The sequence below is a fragment of the Lissotriton vulgaris genome, chromosome 1_1, assembly GCF_964263255.1.
Source record: "Lissotriton vulgaris chromosome 1_1, aLisVul1.2, whole genome shotgun sequence".
NCBI lineage: Eukaryota > Metazoa > Chordata > Amphibia > Caudata > Salamandridae > Lissotriton > Lissotriton vulgaris.
Window position 1 is genome coordinate 583,191,104 of NC_141685.1, and position 22,853 is coordinate 583,213,956.

The 22,853-nt window shown below is 46.4% G+C and overlaps 1 protein-coding gene across 1 annotated transcript in view; it reads right to left on the minus strand.

Moving 5' to 3' along the window:
• The window catches only part of LOC147747508 (calcium-activated chloride channel regulator 1-like), an 820,724-nt gene that overhangs the window by 123,250 nt on the left and 674,621 nt on the right, over positions 1 to 22,853 (minus strand). The window contains exon 11 of the mRNA XM_086953977.1: positions 18,648 to 18,918. Coding sequence (XP_086810103.1) covers positions 18,648 to 18,918 — 271 coding nt within the window. The remainder of the gene's footprint in view (positions 1 to 18,647; positions 18,919 to 22,853) is intronic.

Below are 22,853 nucleotides of genomic sequence, written 5' to 3' on the forward strand. Positions count from 1 at the left end.
GGGGCATTGACGGCAAAATGTGACATGAAGTCAGCTTTCTTTTGTTGCCTGTTCATCTGAGGACCGCAAGTTGTGGACAAGGCTTTGCTAATGGTCCTGTTCTTTGTTTGAAGCTTTCAGCACTTTTCAGTAGAAATATTTTGTGTGTGTAGTAGGTAGTGAGGTCATGACCCACTACCGTAATGATTTTTTCATGGTCAGTAATTCACAATCTCAGTATTGTCAGGATGTTTGAGTTTGTTTCAAGCATTGATGGACAAACTGCTTGTTCCTTTGGCACCGGAAAAGACAGTGGGTCGCGGATATAGCCATATATTTTTGAGCATTGAGCTTGATTCAGTCAAAATAGAAATGAGACTGTCAGAGGATAAGAAGAGTACTTGTCTTGAGTTGCTGGAGAGGATGTTGGGAAAATTGAAGGTCCAGGTGAAGGACATCCAGGCTACTTGAATTGTGCATGTAGGACTTTGAGAGATGGAAGGACCTTTCAGAGGTGACTTAGCTGGGCACTAGCAGGCACATCCCTCCCACACCACAATCAAAGTGAGAGTGAAGGAAGATTTGTGTTTTCGGATATGAATGGCTGGAGCAAGGGAAAAGATTTAACACCTTGGCTGCTTCAAACGTTCTGCGCCAGTGCGGAACATTCGAAGAACGGGTGGGGCTGCGTTGGCAGTTGGCCGTTCGCAGCACCAGCCAGGTAGTGCTACCGTCGGCCGACGGGAGCACGGAACGGGTTAATGGTCAGTCAAGGCAGTCAGTCAAGAAACTTTATTCAATCAATTTGACCATCAAAGTATAATAGACACAGAATAGTAGATTCACCAACACTTACAATGATTATTGATGTTCCTATATACAACATTAGCTGACAATAAATACATCTTCATAAGAAGGTTAAAATGGATAAAACATTACGAATTAGAAAGAGAAAACAAGAATTAAAACTTGTTGATAAAAAACATACATTAGCAGTAAACAATTGTTAAAAGCATGCAACTAATGTCTAATAGGCACATTTTCCTTGGATCAACTGAATAGCTCCTTTAGTTAAGTCGACTAAGCTTACAAATATCATAATAAAAGGAAGTTTCATATTGATAAAGTTGAGCGCAAAAATGAGCACCAAACAGTGTTCTCAAATATAAAACATGAGAGTGGAAGATGGATAAGAAAAGTACTAGTGCTTGTAATACAGAATTACCACTGTACATACTTGTTATTTAGCTAGTGCATATGCAGCTTACAGTGTTTTACCCTAATAAAGGGGAAATAAATGCACAATTAAATAGGGCATACATACATAATAGAAAAGCCTGCTTCGTTTCTATAGCATCTAAAGCCTGTAGTGCAATTTGTGAACCTTTACTTTCGAAACCACAGCCATGATGACAAATCTACAGATGATAGTGCTAATGGTGTGCAAAATCAACAGTTTATGGACAGAATACAGAACAATGTCATACATTCACCCCAGTACAGAGATCTGGGCCTAAATCCATTGTTGTTTTTGCTCACCATGCCATTCCAGTTTGAACCCAGCCATATGCAAATCAGTCTTGACCCTGTGCCCCCTTGGGAACAGTCCAGTCCGAACTACCAAGCCAGGTCCTTCCTGGACTGGAAACGAGCATCCTAGGACCAGTTTCGGGCTTTCAGCCCTCATCAGCTAGGATAGTTCCAGTGGCATGGAGAGCACGGGACTCAAGTCTGAGCATACCCGTCCCACTCGGAGTGACAAATGTAAAAACACCAGTACATTGACAGAATGCAGAACAATGTCATACATTCACCCCAGTACAGAGATCTGGCCTAAATCCATCGTTTTGTTACTCAGCATGCCATTCCAGTTTGAACCCAGCCATATGCAAATCAGTCTTGACCCTGTACCCCAGGGGTACAGTCCAGCCTGAACTGCCAAGCCGGGTCTTGCCTTGACTGGAAACAAGCATTCTATGACCGGTTTCGGGCTTTCAACCCTCATCAGCCAGGATAGTTTGATTCCAGTGGCATGGAGAACACGGGACTCACGTCTGAGCATACCCGTCCCATTCGGGGTGACAAATGCAAAAACAGTTGATGAACAGAATGCAGAATAATGTCATACATTCACCCCAGTACAGAGATCTGGGCCTAAATCCACAGTTTATTTGCTCACCATACCATTTCAGTTTGAACTCAGGCGTATGCAAATCAGTCTCGCCCCGTGGAAACAGTCCAGCCGGAACTGCCAAGCCAGGTCCTCCCTAGACTTGAAACAAGCAACCTAGGACTGGTTTCGGGCTTTCAGCCCTCATCAGCCAGCAGAGCTTGATTCCAGTGGCATGGACAGCCGGGAGTCCTGTCTGAGTATACCCATCCCACTCGGGATGACAAATCCATGGGAACATTCTAGCCCGAATTGCCAAGTCAGGTCCTTCCTTGACTTGAAACATGCATCCTAGGCTCACTTTGCCACTGGATTCAAGTTAGCCTGGCTGATGACAGCTTATTAGCCAGAAACCGGTCCCAGGATGCGTGTAACCGGTCCTGGGAAGACATGGCCTGGCAGTTCGGACTGGACTGTTCCCATGAGGCATGGGGTCAGACTGATTTGCATACGGCCATGTCTGAACTGGGGTGGCAGAATGAGCTAAAGAATGATGATGCATTAAACACAGATCACTTGAATGGGGGTGAGTGCTTGCAATGTTCAACACTCCGTCCTCATCCCCTTTGGTTTTGCTAAGTTCGCCCTAAGTTGGGAGGGTATGCCCAGACGTTGGTCCCTTGCTCACTTTGCCACTGGATTCAAGCTAGCCAGGCTGATGAAGGCTGATTAGCCAGAAACTGGTCCCAGGATGCTTATTTCCAGGCCCGGGAAGACATGGCTTGGCAGTTTGGGCTGTACTTTTCCAAATCAATCAACAAAAATATCGACTAATATCGACTAGAATAGCCAAAATATCGAATTAAAAATATAGACTAGACATAATATAGACTAGAAAAAATATAGACAACAAAAATATCGAAAATAAGGTAAGTTATTAATATTTAATAATATTTGAGTAATATAAATCTGTAGCGGGTTGTGGGTTTATAGGGGAATAGGGTGGGAAGTAATTTAATTATAAATAATTAATTATGTAAATTTAATGTCATTGTTACTTAAATAATAATTGGTAATTAATTAAAATATAATAGTTAATTAATTAAAAATGATTAATTGATAAATAATTAAATTTTTGTAATTTATTTTCTGTAGGGGGTTGTGTGTTTATAGGGTTCAGGGTCAGTTTTCAGTTCTTGGGTAAAGGGGTATTTTTAGGGTTCAGGGTCAGTTTTCTGTTTTTGGGTAAAGGGGTATTTTTAGGGTTCAGGGTCAGTTTTCAGTTTTTGGGTAAAGGGGTATTTTTAGGGGTCAGGGTCAGTTTTCAGTTTTTGGGTAAAGGGGTATTTTTAGGGTTCAGGGTCAGTTTTCAGTTTTTGGGTTAGGGGTATTTTTAGGGTTCAGGGTCAATTTTGGGTTTTTTGGTAAAGGGGTATTTTTAGGGTTCAGGGTCAGTTTTGGGTTTTTGGGGTACAGGGATTTTTTAGGGTTCAGGGTCAGTTTTGGGTTTTTGGGGTACAGGCGTACGCTTTCTCTACTGTAGCACCCACTGGAGTGGGAATAGTAATTTTTACCCCTACGCTATCCAACGATCTCTGTAATGTAGCACCCACTGGAGTAGTTACATTAAATTTAAACCTTTTGCTATGCCACGGTAAATATATTCTATATGTTTTATTAATTACATGTATTTATATATATATGTATTAATATTATTAATTTTTAAATTTACATTAATTATGTAATAATGTTACATTTATTTAATTATTTTAACAATGTTTATATTAAATATATGTAATATTATAATAGTTTTAACTTATTTTAAAGACATTAAAAAATCGATATTTTGACAGTCTATATTTTTAACACTCGATATTTTAAAGTCGATATTTTTGTACTTACCTTAGTGAAGATAGAAAGTCGATATTATGTCCGTCGATATTTTGTCATCGATATTATGGGAACTCGATATTTTGGTAGTAGATATTATTTCAGTGATCCTTCAAGGACAGCCACATAGTGGATAAGCTCAGGTGTTTTTTTCAAATGTAGCCAAAAAAGAATGGGGCGTAATTTGGCTTTGTCCACTATTGTGGATCTACCCATGTCGTGTCTTAGAGGGAGCAGTGGAGTACTCTGCGGGAGGGTGCAAAGGGACCTCAGGAATTTATTTTCAGTGCTGAGAAGACCCTCAAGGTTATCAAACCCCCAAAGTTCAGCTCCTTAAAGAGCTGAATGTACCACTTTCTGATCATCGATTTGAAGCAATGCTGCTATCGGCCTAGTTTGTGAAGCCCTTGTGTTCCTTCAGTAATGCCCCTGTACTTTTCCTCTGCTGGAGGGACCGTTTCAAGATGTGATGTTTCCAGGACATTTTCTCCTCAAACGTTAAACGCCCAAGTAATCGAAAGTGTCCACTCTCCCCAGGGGCATCCCCCATCCAGCAAAAGTTTGCCCTTGAATGCTTGATGTGGATTTAAGTGCTTGAGCTTGGTTTTTGGGCAGTTAATCTCTAATCCTCTAGATTTACAGAAGGACGTAAAGCAATCAAGTGGCAATTGAAGGCCACTGGGAGTTTTTGAGACCAGAAGGGTATCATCCGCAGTTTTCACTCCTCCCAATTTGGGGGCATCCGCGTGAACCTCAGCACGGTACTTTACCACTCCATTTATGAACAGTGAAAAAAGAGTGGACGCCAGGACCCAGGTCAGTCAAGCTGTTTTCAGACGCAGCAGGTGGCCATGGTTTTGACATTTTGGCAAGACCAGTGGTGTGTGCAGGAATGACCAGAAGCATGGAAGAGAGGGGGTTGAAGTATCACCTTCTTGTTTTTTCCGTTGGTGGTCAGTGTTTGCCTGTGGGGGCATGAATTTGCAAATAAGACTGTGCAAGTCAATGTGGACATATCTGTGGTCAACATTGTCAATCATCAATCAGCTCAGAAGCCAAAGGTATGGCAGTTGCTACGAGTTTTTGTTTTGGAGTGTTTGCACGAGAATGTCATCTACAAGGCGCCTCATGTTTTGGGAGCCAAAAATGAGATTGTTGACACCCTTTCTCCTTTTCAGTGGACGGAGTTCCGTGGACTTGTACCTTGGGCCAATGAGAAGAAGACGGCAATGTCAAATCACTTGTGGGCTGTGGGAGAGAGCATGTGATGCAGCTTATCATTGGTTTTTTGTCAGATTCTACTCAGCAGCTGTACGGACTTGGGGGGGAGGAGTTTGAGCAGTCAGGTGCCTTTCAGCGTAGTAGGATAGATAGAGGCCAAGCTCATCAAAAAACATGGTGCATTTAATTTTGTTTCTGATTGGGAAAGGTTTATCAGCAGTTACAATAGGTGGTAAGCTGGCAGGGGAGGCATTTCTCGGGAAACTGTTTTGGGGCTACAAACTGTCTACGAGGGAAATGGGTAAGCTGATTCTGCAAGGTTGGGATAATGAGAGGGGCAAGAGGGTTCGGGTCCCATTAGACTGGATATTTTCAAGCAGCTGATTCTGCTGTGGGTGTGCAGCAATGATTGGGAGACGTTACACTTTTTGATAATCATGGTATGGGTGTGATTTTTTGGGGCATTTTGGGTTACAGAGGTGGTTAGTACTGAGTTGCAGGAGGTGATTTGCTGGAAAAATGCATGAATGCTGTCGAGAGTGTTGCAAGGGTGGATTCAAAGTAAAAAACCAATCAATCCGACAGGAGCACATGAGAGCGTATCAGGACGCACAGGTTTGTCCGTGGGAAGGGTGGGAAATTTTCTCAAGACAAAGGGAGGGGCATGGAACAATGTTTTGCTATGCGGTGGGATTCGCTTTTCAGCATCGCATGTGCCTGGGGTTTTGGGGAAAGTCCAGGGGAGACTGGGTTATGGGACTCATGATTTTGGCATCCATTCCTTTAAGAGTGGTATGGCGATGGAGGCGGAATGCAGGGAGGGGACAGTGAAGGAGATCAGGCAGGTGGGATCGGACCACCAGGGCCAACCACCTGGCCTCCTGGTACAACGTCAACGACGACGAGACATGCAAGGTCATGAACTCTATCCACTCAGGATCTCTGTCTGACCCATGCCCACACCACGTATTCAATAAAGCAGATGCTGCCATCGCACCCCAACTACGGAAGGTCATCAACATCTCCTTTGAAACAGCAACATTCCCGGAAAGCTGGAAGCACGCCGAAATCAACGCCCTCCTCAAAAAGCCCAAAGCAGACCCCAAGGACCTCAAGAACTTCCGGCCCATCTCCCTGCTCTCGTTCTCGGCAAAGGTCATCGAGAAAATTGTCAACATGCAATTGGCCCGTCACCTGTAAGACAACAAAATCTTGGACCCGTCCCCTTCCGGATTCAGAAGAAACTACAGCACTGAGACTGCCCTCATCACCGCCACAACCTACATCAGGCGCCAACTAGACAACGGCGAAACATCAGCCCTCAACCTCCTGGACCTGTCAGCTGCCTTCGACAAGGTCTTCCATTACACTCTAAATACACGCCTCCTAGAAGCCGGAATCCAAGAGAAGGCTCTTGACTGGACCACGTCCTTCCTCTCTGGAAGAACCCAGAGCGTTCACCTCCCACCCTTACGATCCGAAGCCACGGACATAATCTGCGGCGTCCCCCAGGGCTCATACCTCACCCCGACACTGTTCAACGTCTACATGGCCCCCCTCGCACAAGTGGCCCGCCATCATGACCTCAACATCATCTCGTACGCCAATGACACCCAGCTCATCCTATTCCTCACCTAGGACCCACCCACCGCCAAAACCAACCTCCACGAGGGAATGAAGGCCATAGCCGACTGGATGAGGAGCAGACGTCTGAAGCTGAATTCCATCAAGACTGAGGTCCTCATCCTCGGACCTACCCCCTCAGCCTGGGACAACGGTAGGCAGACAAAATATCGATTTTTTTATTATCGACCTACCATAATATCGATGTTTTAATATCGAAGGGACAGAATATAGAAGGTAAGTAATATCGATTTTTGTAATATCGAAGGGACAGAATTTCGGAGGTGAGTAATATTGATTTTGTTAATATCGATGTAAGTAATATCGATATTACTAATATCGATTTTTATATGATTTTTATGTATATTATTACGTATTTAATAAGATTTTTTTTAATGTAATTTATGTAAATGTATTTTAGTACCGTAGCGGGTTGTGGGTTTATAGGGGAATAGGGTGGGAAGTAATTTAATTATACTAAATTAATTATTAATTTTTTAGGAATGATAAATTAATTTTAATTAATTGGTAATTAATTTTTATTAATTGGTAATTTATTTTAATTAATTTATTAATTGATAATTATATTCTGTAGCGGGTTATGGGTTTATAGAGGGATAGGGTGCGAAGTCATTTGAATGTAATTAAGTAATCATTTATTTTCATTAATCGTTTTTGCTAATTATAATATTGTTAATTAATTAATAATTGGTAATTATTTTTTTATTATTTGGTAATTAATTTTAATTACTTGATTAATTGATAATTATGTGAAGTGTATTATTTTATTATTGGCGATTGTTGTGCGTTAATAGTGTGTAAAGTAATTGATATGTAATTAAGTAGGTATTACATTTATAGTAGGGTATTGATAATACATTTATTGGATATTAATTATTAATTGGTAATGATGTTTTTAATAATTATTTATTGGTATTTGTAAATAGTTTAGATTAATTTAATAAATATTTTTTTTAATATTTTAAAATATTTTTTTATTTATGAGTATGTTATTTTTAACTTCCACGCTATACAACACTTTCCCTACTGTTGCACTCTCTGCAGTGGGAATAGTAATTTTTACCCCTCGCAGTCCAACACTTTCCCTACTGTTGCACTCTCTGGAGTTGGATAGTAATTTTTACCCCTACGCTATCCAACACTTTCCCTACTGTTGCACTCTCTGGAGTTGGAATAGTAATTTTTACCCCTACGCTATCCAACACTTTCCCTACTGTTGCATTCTCTGGAGTTGGAATCGTAATTTTTACCCCTACGCTACCCAACACTTTCCTTACTGTTGGAAACACAAGGTAATTGATAAACTATATGCACCATAGAGGAGCATTTTAATTAGGATATGATGCTGCCTGCATTAAATGCCTACCAGATTACCTGATAGGCGAGTGTTGCTCTAATTGTTTTCTGTTTTATTTCCTAGAGATACTACCTACCATTGTGTAAAAAAATGTTTTTAACCACTAGTGCCCACACAATAGGTGTGGCATTTTTTCATTTCTTTTTGTTCAGTTGCCTTGTTTATAGGCTACTTAGGAGTCGTACACACATGGCTGGCCCCTGTGTGGTCTTGAAGAAGAGCTTTAGGGGAAGCTCAAAACATGTCAACCAGTACTAGGGACACCTGACTCAATATGGTTATGCTTCTTTCCCCAGTATTCACCCCTGTGTTTTTTTTTCAAAGGTATTTTTATTGAGGTTATAGAGAAGAACAAAAAAAAGCGACAATTCCGCACATCATCTCACAAAGGGGGCATACATAAATCAGGTGGTAAAGAGGCCAATAGCATGAAAAGACACCTGCAATTAGATCATGGGGCTCAGTCCATAGGAAGTGCGGGAGATATCCCCAGGCAGAGATATAGAGTTCCCACAGAACTAGAAATCAAGACAAGATTCGTGACTTTGCCAAAATAGAAATCCGTGAAGGGTGAGCAGTCCGTAATGCGTTAGGCCTCTCGTTGCCTCAGCTTATTAGTAGATTGTCACAAAAACCTAAAACAAACCCCACCCCCCTACCCAACCCCTCCCCCCCAGTGGTGGTGACAACATTCGCACTTAATCATTCATCCGGTTATCACATTCACACCTGAAACAAATGGAGAGCCTGTTTCGTGGATGGGCAGACAGCCAATGGTAATCCCTTGGAAAGAAATCAGACCAAGGGCCCCCAGCGGAACATGAAGTTCTTGAAATTACCCAGGAAGACATCCGCCATGCGTTCCATACCTAATAGTTTCCATAATCTCGCATGCCACTGGGAGGTCGCCGGGGCCTCCGGCTTCTTCCAAGCCGCGGCCAGAGTGAGCTTGGCAGCTCCAATACATAGCCACATTATCTTTTTGTTGGCCCTAGTCTGATGTTCAAGATCCAGATCCCGAAGACCCAACAGAATATGAGCCAACTGAGTCCGCAATCGGGTACCCCAGCAGCTCCTTAATATGCGAGAGGATCTCCTCCCAGTATGGGCGGATGACCAGGCAGTCCCACCAGATGTATCGGAAGTCGCCCAAAAGGCCGCATCCCCTCCAGCATCTATCTGAAGAGTTGGGGAAGATCCTATGTAACTTGGCGGGGTACAAGTACCAATCCATAAGAGTTTTAAGGTGAGCCTCCCGGAGTTCCACCGAGTGATTGTGTGTTGCGATGTCATTCCATAGGTGCGCCCATTCCATATCCGAAATATCACGCCCGAGAAGTTCCTCCCAAAGCCCCATATTGCGCGGCCTGTGTGCCACAGCGGAAGAGAGAAGAAGATTATAAATGAAGGAGATGACGCCTTTCATAGTGGACGTCCGGGAGAGGAATGCCTCGAATGGGGTGAGTAGTCGTGTGGCCGCCTCCCCGATCACGGATGACGTAGCCCAATGGAGCATTTGGACATAGTGGAACCACTCAGACAGTGGAACTCCATAGTCTCTCATGCAGTTTTCAAAGGTAAGCGGAGAATGGCCATGAAACAAGTGCGTGAGAGCGTGGCAGCCCCCCTCCCTCCACGCATTGAATGGCCCCTTCCACAGAGCTGACAGAAAAGCAGGGTTGAAATGTATAGGCGTGAAAGGGGACGGGAAGGACGTCCATCGTTCGTCATGCGAGACCGTGTCCCACACTTTCAAGGTCGTGCTGATGGGAGTACTAATGTAGGTGTTCTCAGGTCTATCCCCCTTGGGTTTCCACACCAGATCCCAGATAGTTCTCCCCGCCACACTCCTGTCCATATGCAGCCAATGCTTCTCTGAGGTTTGTTGTGACCACTCCTCTATAACCTGTAGCTGCGCTGCCTTGTAGTATAGGTGCATATCGGGGAGGCCCACTCCTCCTTCCCTCCGTGGCCGTCGCAGAGTGGTAAAAGAAAAACGCGCCCGTCCCCCCTGCCAAATGAAACAAAGTATTTGCGTTTTGAGACGACGGAAGAAGTCCAGCTCCAAGGGGATATGGAGAGCCTGGAAAAGGTACAAGAACTTGGTGAGGAGGGTCATCTTGAGCGCATAGATTCTCCCCAGCCACGATATGTACATCGGTTTCCAGCGGCTGAGGTCGCCCTGCACCCTCGCTAGCAGCGGAGGGAAGTTCGCAGAGTACAATTTCCCTATTGTGGGGGTCAAATGGACCCCCAGGTACAGGATGGAGTTGGAGGCCCGCAGTAGTCCACCTCGGCCATGGGAAGCATGAGGTTAAGAATATAGGACTTATCATAGTTAACCCTAAAGCCTGCCACCTCTTCGTATCGCGACAAAACATCCTGGACGTACGGTAGGGATTGCGCAGGGTCCACAAGGGAAAGGAGAACGTCATCCGCGAACAAGGTAATCTTGTGTTGCTCACCCGTGAAAGGAATGCCATGAATCTCCTGGTGCTCCCAAATGGCCAACGCCAACGGTTCAATGCTCAGGGCAAAGAGAAGGGGAGAGAGGGGGCATCCCTGCCTGGTGTCACGGGTATGCGAGAAAAATGCCGGTAGGTGGCCATTAACTGCTACTCTAGAGCGGGGGCTGCTGTAGTTTGCACTGACTATCGATAGGAGTTTCACCGAGAAGCCAAAGGCCGACAGGGTACGGAACAAGAAGTCCCAATCTACTCGGTCGAAGGCCTTCTCTGCATCAAGGCCCACCAGGACCGCCGGAATCCGGAATCTATTTGCCTTCTCTATAAGGTGTATCACCCGTCTGGTATTATCATGGGTCTGGCGCCCCTTAATGAATCCGTATTGATCCGGGTGGATGAGTGCCGGCATCAGGTCTTGGAGTCTATTCGCAATGACGGAGGAATATAGCTTAGCATCAAGATTGAGAAGGGCTATGAGGAACATTTAGATGGGTCCTTCCCCGGTTTGGGGATAACCGAAATTACAGCCTCAGCCATGGAACCCGACGTTTCCCCGGTTTCGGCCATGCCATTAAAAAGGTGCACTAGGACATCGCCTATCTCTGTGGCAAAGGTCTGATAGAAAAGGGCCGTATAGCCATTCACCCCAGGTGCCTTATGGGGTTTCAAAGCCTTGATGGCTCCTAAGACCTCGTCTCTCGTGGAAGGGGCCGCAAGTAGCTCATTCCACTCCGTGGAGATCTGGGGGAGCCGGAGGGTGCCCAGGAATTCTCGTTGTTTCTCGGAGTCAAGAGTCTCTCCCGCGTAGAGCGAGGCGTGAAACAACAGCTGCACCCCTCTCTTGCAGGCTGACTGATGGGTCCGGTCTCCCCGACAAGGCTGTCCTGCCCACTCTTTGCCAGGATGGGGAGCGCCATCTCAGTCTCGTAGGGGAGTTCCCTCCACTCGGAGCAGGGGCATCATCGTTCAGGCCAAGGATGTCTTTAGCATCCTTCAGGGATCTGACTTGAACCAACCTATTCTGCCATCTGAAGATAAGGCGAAAAGGATGCCCCCAGGAGTAGGCCACGTTCTGTTTGCGCAGATAGGTCGTTACAGGCTTAAAGTCACGTCTCTTCTGGAGCTTCGAGGTTGCTAGATCCTGGAACAGCTGGGGACGGTGGTCCTGAAATTGCACAGATTAAATCCCTCGAGCTTTGCGAAGAATGCGTTCCTTCATTTGAAAGTCGTGGACGCATACCAGATGGTGGAGCCCCCCCGCCTCTCTGCAGGCCAACCCTGTGGACCCTATCCATACGAACCTCATGGAGGTCATCTTCTCCCAAGATCTGCAGGAAGAGGGCCTCTACATAGACCCGTAGGTCTCCAGCTACACCGTTCCAGGGTACGGCTAGGATGCGGATGTTATTCCGGCGGGACCTATTCTCTAGGTCCTCGGCATGGGCCAGGATGTCCTGATTCTGCTCCGTGAGCCGGAGTACATCTTGTTGGAGCTGGTGCACTTCACCGGCCGTTCCTAGGTCATGCTCCTCCAACGTGGCCACTCGCTCCCCAATGCCATCAACATCCCTCCTCACCTCACGGAGATCCGATGCGAGCTGGGAGCGGAGCTCGGAGATGTCCTCCTTTATGGCGGAGAAAAGTTCCAATATGAAGGCCTTAGTGGCTGGTGCGTCATCGTCTTTTTGTTTAGGCGAGGAGCTGGCACTCGGCGACGCCGCCTGCTGCGCCCCCCCTCGATGGGCCATCCTTGCTTGGTTTATCCTTACGGGCTTTGGAGGACATCGCGCCTCCCGGTCTCACCACTCCGGCCAGGTAGGGTGTCAGATCCGCCAGTTCCCTGCCGCCCGTGCAGACCGCCTAGTGTCGCCACGAATCGCCACAGGTGTCAGTCACGATTCTTTTTGGCAGTCGTTCCCAGTCTCATTGTTGTAATATTTTTGTCCACCCTAAGCGTGGAATGGTATACTCAGATGTGAGTCCCTTGCTCATTGCACCATCAGGATTCAAGCAAACCGGGCCGAAGACGGCTGTAATGCCAGAAACCGGTCCCCGGGAGCTTGTTTCCTTCCCAGTGTAAGAATTGGCTTTTGTAGTTTGGTTTGCCCTGTTCCCATCATGCACGGGGACAGGAACAGACTAATTTGCATACAGCCAGGTTCTGAAACTGGGATGGTGCAGTGAGCTAAAAAACGGTGTTGGATCTAGCCCTGATCTCTTGACTGGGTGAGAGTTTTCTGCTTAATTCAGAGACTCTGTCCCTCACCACCCCTTGTTGTAAATATTTTTGTCCACCCGAAGCGTGGAAGGGTATACTCAGATGTGAGTCCCTTGCTCATTGCACCATCAGGATTCAAGCAAACCGGGCCGAAGACGGCTGTAATGCCAGAAACCGGTCCCCGGGAGCTTGTTTCCTTCCCAGTGTAAGAATTGGCTTTTGTAGTTTGGTTTGCCCTGTTCCCATCATGCACGGGGACAGGAACAGACTAATTTGCATACAGCCAGGTTCTGAAACTGGGATGGTGCAGTGAGCTAAAAAACGGTGTTGGATCTAGCCCTGATCTCTTGACTGGGTGAGAGTTTTCTGCTTAATTCAGAGACTCTGTCCCTCACCACCCCTTGTTGTAAATATTTTTGTCCACCCTAAGCGTGGAAGGGTATACTCAGATGTGAGTCCCTTGCTCATTGCACCATCAGGATTCAAGCAAACCGGGCCGAAGACGGCTGTAATGCCAGAAACCGGTCCCCGGGAGCTTGTTTCCTTCCCAGTGTAAGAATTGGCTTTTGTAGTTTGGTTTGCCCTGTTCCCATCATGCACGGGGACAGGAACAGACTAATTTGCATACAGCCAGGTTCTGAAACTGGGATGGTGCAGTGAGCTAAAAAACGGTGTTGGATCTAGCCCTGATCTCTTGACTGGGTGAGAGTTTTCTGCTTAATTCATAGACTCTGTCCCTCACCACCCCTTGTTGTAAATATTTTTGTCCACTCTAAGCGTGGAAGGGTATACTCAGATGTGAGTCCCTTGCATATTGCACCATCAGGATTCAAGCAAACCGGGCCGAAGACGGCTGTAATGGCAGAAACCGGTCCCCGGGAGCTTGTTTCCTTCCCAGTGTAAGAATTGGCTTTTGTAGTTTGGTTTGCCCTGTTCCCATCATGCACGGGGACAGGAACAGACTAATTTGCATACAGCCAGGTTCTGAAACTGGGATGGTGCAGTGAGCTAAAAAACGGTGTTGGGTCTAGCCCTGATCTCTTGACTGGGTGAGAGTTTTCTGCTTAATTCAGAGACTCTGTCCTTCACCACCCCTTGTTGTAAATATTTTTGTCCACCCTAAGCGTGGAAGGGTATACTCAGATGTGAGTCCCTTGCTCATTGCACCATCAGGATTCAAGCAAACCGGGCCGAAGACGGCTGTAATGCCAGAAATCGGTCCACGGGAGCTTGTTTCCTTCCCAGTGTAAGAATTGGCTTTTGTAGTTTGGTTTGCCCTGTTCCCATCATGCACGGGGACAGGAACAGACTAATTTGCATACAGCCAGGTTCTGAAACTGGGATGGTGCAGTGAGCTAAAAAACGGTGTTGGATCTAGCCCTGATCTCTTGACTGGGTGAGAGTTTTCTGCTTAATTCAGAGACTCTGTCCCTCACCACCCCTTGTTGTAAATATTTTTGTCCACCCTAAGCGTGGAAGGGTATACTCAGATGTGAGTCCCTTGCTCATTGCACCATCAGGATTCAAGCAAACCGGGCCGAAGACGGCTGTAATGCCAGAAACCGGTCCCCGGGAGCTTGTTTCCTTCCCAGTGTAAGAATTGGCTTTTGTAGTTTGGTTTGCCCTGTTCCCATCATGCACGGGGACAGGAACAGACTAATTTGCATACAGCCAGGCTCTGAAACTGGGATGGTGCAGTGAGCTAAAAAACGGTGTTGGATCTAGCCCTGATCTCTTGACTGGGTGAGAGTTTTCTGCTTAATTCAGAGACTCTGTCCCTCACCACCCCTTGATGTAAATATGTTCCCAGTCTCAAGGCAGCACCAGGGGCCCCAGGCACTTCTCATCCGCCAAGGCCCCCCAGACAGCCACTGTCGCCGAGCGATAGAGGGGGGGCCGCCGCAGGCCACCGCCCGCAGGCTCCAGGCGGCAACGCAGTGGCTCCCGTAGGTGGCGGCACGAGGCCAATCCCGAGGTCCAGGGGATGCCAAGGGTATGACAGGGGTCCCCAGTTGACTTCTCACCACCAGCAGTCCGCGCTCCGGGCGCCGGAGGGGGAAGCCTCGCCAAACCGGTGAACCCCGGGCTCAGCAAGTGCGAAAGGCTGGGCCGCGACAAGGCCCCACCGCCGCCGGGTCTCTCACGTGTCTCCTCTGGTCTCTCACAGTTGCCCCTCCTTCCAGCGGGCCCCGTGACCCAGCCACATCTCCAATGGGGCCCCCAAAGGAACAGAGCGGCACTTCAGGCTCCTCCAGGCTATGCCACACCCTCGGGGTTGCCCCGTCAGGTGTCCGAGGGAGCGCTGCCACCCTCAGACTGGGCGGCAAGGGCCCCGCCTAGGTAGGCCTCGGGGAGCGGGTCGCTTAGGCCCAGAGTCGGGCCGGGCCGCCCGTGGAAGTCACGCTGTGCACAGCTGCAGGAGGCGGCCCAAGGCAGCAGCGTTCCCGGGGGCGGGGGCCCAGTCCATCACTCCACTCGCAGCACTCGACAGGCCTCCAGTGGCAGTACCTGGCGGGGGGCCCCAGCAGAGCCCAGCCCCTCCGCCTCAGTTCCGTGCGGGCCCAGAAACCTCGGGCTCAAGCAGAGTTTGCATCCGCCCCCCCCCCCGCTGCCCCCGGTATAGTTAGTCCCCCAGGCGCGGCCGGCACAGCCCCAGGGCCGGATCTCCACATCCGAAACTAGCAGCCACGGAGTGACGCCAGGCGCCGGCAGCAGAAACTAGGCGGCAGAGCAAGATAGACGCTCCGGCTGCCGCACCACGCACCCAGGGACAGCTCTGCCGGCCGTTCAACGGACAGGTCGCAGTTCCGATTTCCTCACTCCGGGCACCGGGAGAGCTCGGGGAAGCGCCAGTAGGGGTTCCGCTGCAGCGTGTCACTTCTGTAAGTCGTCCCACAGGAGAACAACGGCCCAGGGAGGTGCTACACAAGGCTATTAGGGCCACATCGCCGGAGGGACTCAGAGACACGTCTTACTCCGTCGCCATCTTGGCCACGCCCCCCTCACCCCTGTGTTTAAACATACCAACTAGGAGAAGGAATAAAGTATTAGCCCACTAGTTAGTTATTTATAACCCATTTTCTTTCCCACTCCACATCACTGCACTACACATTTTCCCCCCACAAAAGTGCTCCTAGTTAATTTGGCAAGTCGCAGCATGCCTCAATCTGCACCGGATTGAGGCGACCCCTATGATGAAGCATGCCGCCAAGGGGAAACCCTGGTGGGTGAGGGGACTCTAGAAATCCATTTTTCTTTCTAGATGGGAGGTTTTTCTACTTCATAATAGTGGTAGCCCGTTTTTCTCCCACGGTTAATTTCTTTATTCCAGTATTCCTGTTTTTGTGTTTCTAAATTGAGTAAGGAGGGTGGACCTAACTGAAACCTCTACCTCTCCCTACTTTTGATTGTGTTATATACAGCACACAGCTGTGGGAGTTTCTCTAACCCCATACACTTGAGACACTTGACGCCACCCTACACTTTCACCATGGTCAAAATCACAGGCCTGACTTTCTCGGAAGAGGAAGTAGAGAGAATCCTCTGCTCTATGATTCTTTTAACAGAAACAGCCAACAAAGACAAATGAAGCAGGCCAATGTTGGGATGAATTGACAGAACTAAAAAGGAATCAAATCAAAACCATGACCCATGGGATCATGATGACCGAGTACCTCAGAGTAAATGTGGCACTACAAGGATTAATTGTATGAAACATTTGTCAGTTCAAAAAGCATCTAAATGAGTTTGTTGTCCTTCATAGTTCCTTGAAATGGATATATACTAATATTGGTGGATGTCTGTTTAAAGTCACACAACTGTCTTGTGTTTGTGTGATTTATCAATGTATCAAATGGATGGATAGTGAGACAGAGAGACACAGATTGAAAGGAACCAGGATCATAATTATTTGATGTACATGTAAAATCCATAGTGTGTGACATGTTGTAGGAAAAGGATGTGTTGAGAGGTTGGCTATTGGTCTTTGCATTTAAGATTAGTCAGGGGGTAGAACAAAATATACTCCAAGAAGAGCAGAAATTTGGTAAATTAGAGATACTGGAAGGGGGAGAAGGGTCGAGTATTATCGAGAGAAAAACAGGATTGGTACGGAATGACATGATATCAATTTAAGAACTTGCTGTACTTTAACCCAATTTGACCCCTTGCCAACAATGCCCTCGCTTTTTCCAAGTATATTCTAAGTAAATTTGTGATTGATCCTGAAAAAAGGTGACAATTTAAGAATGGGGAGATAAAGGATTTCTAGTGTGGAGTATACGTAAGGTGTGACTGATCATGTGAAAGCATGCTGCCTCAGTACAGAATACCGTTCAGTACCCAGATTAGAATTTGATGCAGAGGTTGTAGTCGATGCTTCACTGGGAAGAGTTGAGGATATTCTGGACTGATGTTAATGTAGTCATCTTAATTTAATCGTTTTTTGGCCGGAGTTGAAGCTTTACTCTCTTTAAAGCCATCATACAATCAAGTTCATCATAGGAAAGGGAGAGGTTTTATTAGTATAAAAGACTGGAAGGTGATGGCTCATGTCTTTACCTAGTGTATCAGGAATAAGATTTGTGAAATAGATGAAAGGTCACAATGGCTATGGTCTTGAATAGCCAATGTCATTCAGGAGCAGCGTAGCAAGCAAAGTAAAACCAAAGTTAAAGGGCGCTACTGCGTGGGCTGTTTCATTGCTGGACTGTGCCCATGTTCGTTAAAGGGGCCGCGAAGGGAGCTGTAGGGTGGGTATGGTTGGCACAGTATTCCATCAACATTTCATCATTCCATCAACATTTTGTCATGTACATTGATGTGTTCTACTAATATGGGAATATTCAGAGGGTTTGATGGTCAAGCTAAAGGAAGCTCTACTGAATTGATTGTTTTTTGTTAACATTTTTACAAAATATTTGTAATTGTAAGCAAAAAAGAGGGGAGGATTTGTGGCACATGTAACTATTAACAACTACGTTTTGTTCATTTTTGGGGTGTGTCACTGTGAGGTATTGGCTTTAAGAGCCTAATTATGACTATGTTGGCGGTGAGGGCACCACCTCACTTGCAGTCCAATCACAATATTATCGGTTGGGCGGTCTGCCACAATGGGACTGCCACAACTGCCAGGGATCAGAGATCCCTGGCGGTGTTGCAGTGGTCTTGAGGACACAATATTCTTGTGGCTCTGCCAAACATATTGCAAGTTTCCTCTCTCCCACGGCATGTATGACAGTGAGCCCGCCAAGAAAACTGTGGCATAGGGCAAACAAAAGGGAGGGAGCATGCAGGGGGGCATGCACCCCATGCTGTGCAGGAACTTTCTTTGATGCTCCCATTGCTGTGCCTTTTTTTTAGGCACCACCCTGGGAACGGCAAAATTCTACCAGACCAGAAAAAAATCCTAATCTGGTGAGCTGTCTGACTATGGGTTTGGTGGTCCTGTAGCTAGGCGCTGGCGTGACAGCCTGCTCCAGGACCACCAAATTCGTAATCAAGCCGTAAGCATCCATCTTTTGTACTTTCTCCTGTCTGTTTCATAGGATTTCTAGATTAGAGACTGAGGCAAAGATATTTAAATTTTCTCAAAAACTATGAGTGACTGTAATTCAACGTTTCCTCATCTGAGAACCATTGAACAAATAGTTTACATTTCTCCTTTTTGTATTGAGGTGTTATGTTATTTTGCCACACTGATACAAACATATATACAAAACAATGCTGATCATCAAGTATTTGGATCCAATACTAATAATTTACCTGCTCCATTGTCAAGAAGTTCCAAGATTATTGCTGATCCAGTTTGTGGTTCAATAATGGCTGTAACATTTGTCCCAAGTACAGGTAAATACCCTTGACTGACTTCTGCATACACAATCATTGGATTTGGGTACTTGTTTGAGTCTTTATTCATTTGGGCCTTTACTGTCACAGAAGGAACATTGTGGTTGGCTGCCCGAGAAGTCACTGTCATACTTAAAACCTGATCAGAACTCTGTGGATTGCAAAGACTGTACTTCCAATCTCCTGCCTGAAAAACAACATTTATAATTCTCATTAATTATCTTTAACGTAGCAACTTTGAAAGAGTATTATAATTTATTTTAATGGGGTTGAGATTATGCAACAAACATTCATAACTGGAACATTTTGAAAATTGGTATTATACATCATGTCAAACCGGTAGTAGAAGCAACTTCTAAATTGGCACTGACTAGTCCATGCTTTGTTCCACTTACTGGTGTACATAGACGAGGTAGAGTGTTGTAAAATCTGATTACATTAGGCTTGAGGAAGTGATTCTTAGGAAAAGACTTCTGGGAGATTAATAAAAAATGATATAGCGAGATATACATTGTGTACATACACATCTTTCCCCTATGTGCCAGATGCAAAACGTACCCTTGGGGTAGGGGTCAGAGGTGAGACATTTGCAGCACATCATTCCCCTATGCCAGTCTTGTTTTGAACCAGGGCTGGTGTAAAAGAATCTTCCGAGCTGATGGGGTATAGGAATATCCCTTGACAGCATTGCAAACTCAATGTACTCCATTGCTTATGTAATCCACCATCACTGGGGTATAAAATCACATTTAAACCCCTAAAGTAGACATGTAATTCAATACACTAACATGTATGGGCACCTTAATCCAATACATATCAATGCACCTCTCAAAGCAGATGTGACCCAAGGACCAGAAACTAGTGGACATTTGCAGGCAGCCATCCGCTTATTCATGTGAGTCACAGGAGTAAATACTTATTTGAGCTGTTGGAGCATAGCTGCTGCTCTCATATGCACAAAACATTGGTTGAGAATAGTGAAAGCAGCAGTTGCACCTATGGCCTGATCCTTCTTCTGGAAGCAGGACCCACATTTTAAATACTGTTGGTGTGAGTGGGAAATAATGAAAGAATGACTGTACAATAGAGTCACAATGTCAAATGCTTTTTCTCTTAAGAGGTGGTGGGGAACCTTCCAGACTGTGTACTATGTCTGAGCATCAGGCATGGTTGAATGCCTTCTGCAAAGTGCCCAGTGGTTTGGCCATGGGACCCATTGGAGGTTAATTGAGCTATCTGGGGCATGCTTAATGCCAATGTCGGTTTGTTGTAGGGGCTGTGGGGAGATGAGGATCCTAGTACTTACTTTGGTAGTTGGAAGGTGGCACGGTATCTGTAGTCCTGCTTCATGAGGGGATTAGTGGGTCTTGCTTTGGTTGTTAGTGAGTAGCATAGCATCTGTGGGCCTACACAATAAGGTGACTAGTGAGTCTTATGCACATGGGTGGGTGCAAGCTATCCTGGAGGAGGAGTAATGTTACTTAAATAAAGGGTGTTTTTTGTGTTCTCCACAGGTGACATGTCTCTTCTGTGGTAGTTTTGGGTGATGTGAGTAGATGGTTGGTTGAGTGGCTGTGTTGGATAGTTCATCTAGTGACCAGTGTATGGCCTAGGTTGCTGAAGCATATGTTGGATGGGATTAGAGTGCCCAGGAAGATGGTATTGGATTGTGTTTGTTAAGCATGGTTCCTGTCTACTTTTTCTGAACACTGCAGTTTATGAAAGGTTATAGGTTTATTCACTTTCCACAGAAGTAGCTGTCTTTGATATTTTACTGGCTTCAATTTGCAGTGACAAAAGTTTAGATGATGTCACATGAATGTGTGAGAAGAAGAGGTGCATGGGGGCAGTAGCACACTTCCTGACTCTCTAGAATTGACTTGTAAACAGCGCTGGTAAGTTTTCACCCTTTTATTTATTTATTTATTTTCGCAATTTTTATAGCGCAACAAATACCCTGGGGTGTCTCGGCGCTGTGGAGCCACTGAAAATCAGTCATCAACTTACTGGTTAAACAACCATGTTTTTAAGAGCCTGCGAAAGGTCATCAGGTTCGGGCAGTTTTAATAGCCAGTGGCAGGAGATTCCAGAGTTTTGGAGTGGCCACCAGAAAGCGCCTGTCTCCCCAGGTGGCAGTTCTTGTACGCGGTACAGGGAGGAGACAGATGTTAGCCGATCTTAGTTGCCTTTTGGGGGTTTACAGCTGAAAAGCTTCTGTGAGAAACCTAGGTCCGACGCCATGTACTGCCTTATAGGCAATGCAGAGGGCCTTAAACTTAATGCGGCTCTCGACTCTCAGCCAGTGAAGATGACGAATAGCAGGAGTGGTGGGTTTGCGACGAGGAATGTTAAGAAGAATCCTTGCAGCCGCATTCTGAATAGACTGCAACTTCGTTAGGACACGCTTCTGTGTGTTTAAAAAGAGAGCGTTCCCATAGTCTATTTTAGAGAAAACTAAAGTAGAGACCAGGGTCTTCCCAGCTGAGGTAGGGAGGTAAGGCAATAGTTTCTTAATTTTCTTCAAAATGAAGAAAGCTGAAGAAACAACCTTGTTTGTGTGGAGGTCAAAGGACAGTTTGCTGTCAAAGATCACTCCCAGGTTTCTGGCCTTTTCTACTGGGACAGGTGGTGGACCCAGCTTTGCAGGCCACCAGATAGGAGACCATTCGGGAGAGAGCCTGCCGAAGGTCATGATCTCGGTCTTGTCCGAGTTAAGCCTCAGACAGTTCGAGGCCATCCAGGTACTGACCTCGAGCATGGCTATCTGGAAGTTGGCTGCCACAGTGGGGCCATCTCTGTGGATTGCCAGAAGCAGCTGGGTATCATCTGCGTAAGATGTAAGCCGTACCCCATGGGCCTTTATTACCCTCGCTAAGTCCGCTACGTAGATGTTGAATAGCATAGGACTTAGCGAGGAGCCCTGTGGGACTCCACAAGAGAGTGCAGAGATAGGGGAGTAAAACTCTCCCAGCCTCACTGTTTGGGTACGGTTTTCCAGGAAAGATGAAATAAGGTCCCTGGCCAAGCCATTTATCCCCAGGGCTGTGACACGGTCGACCAGAATAGCATGGTCGACCGTGTCAAAAGCTGCAGACAAGTCCAGAAGGATTAGGACAGCCGCCCCTCCCTGGTCCATGATAGCCCTGATCTCATCTGAGGCCTTTATCAATGCGGTCTCTGTTCCATGCCCTTTCCTGAATCCAAACTGCGTTTCGTCGAGGAGTTGGTGAACCTCGACGAACTCTGAGAGTTGTTTGTTCATCAGAGATTCGCATATTTTGGCAGGAAAGGGCAGACACGCAATGGGTCTGTAACTGGCCACAGCTGTAGGGTCCAGGGAAGGTTTTTTCAGGAGGGGTTTAATGACCGCCTTCTTCCAAGGACTCGGGTAGTGACCTGTCTGAAATGCAGTATTGCAAATTTCCATGAGTGGGCGTGAGATCACTTCTGTGAGTTTTGCCATCACGGAAGGAGGACAGGGGTCCAAAGGGGAGCCAGACTTAGTGGTTGAAATGAGTCTGATAATATTATCTTGTGTGGTGGGCGTGAAACAGGGAAAGCAATCAAGGTTATGATTAGAGATTGCTTCTTCCTCAGTGCAGACTCTGTGTTTAGTCCTGGTTTCCCCTTCGAAAGAGGAATATATATCTGCCACCTTTGTGGTAAAAAACGTGGAGAGATCATTGCAGAAGGTCTGTGAGGGTTCGACCCCCAGTCCCGTGGGAGGAGTGGACAGGGTCAGGACAACAGAGAACAGCTCTCTTGCAGAATTAGTGGCATTCTCTATTTGTGCCGAAAAAAGACAGTTTTTCGGGCAATAATCGCCTTTTTATATATCGTGAGGGCATCTTTATAAGTTTGTTTGGCTATGGGGCAGTAGGCTTTCCTCCAATGCCTTTCTAAGTTCCTGCAGTGTTGCCGCTGGAGTCTAAAATCTTCAGTATACCAAGCGGCCGACGGAGATGCTCTATTGGGTCTCGTGAGTTTCTCCGGGGCCACTTGATCCGCGGCACTCCGAATCCAGTCCTGGAATTCAGAGGCTGATAGTGGAGGGATATCACCTCCCTGAGGGCAGGAAGAGGTCAAGGAATCTAGCATCTGAGGAATATCCGCATTCTTCCA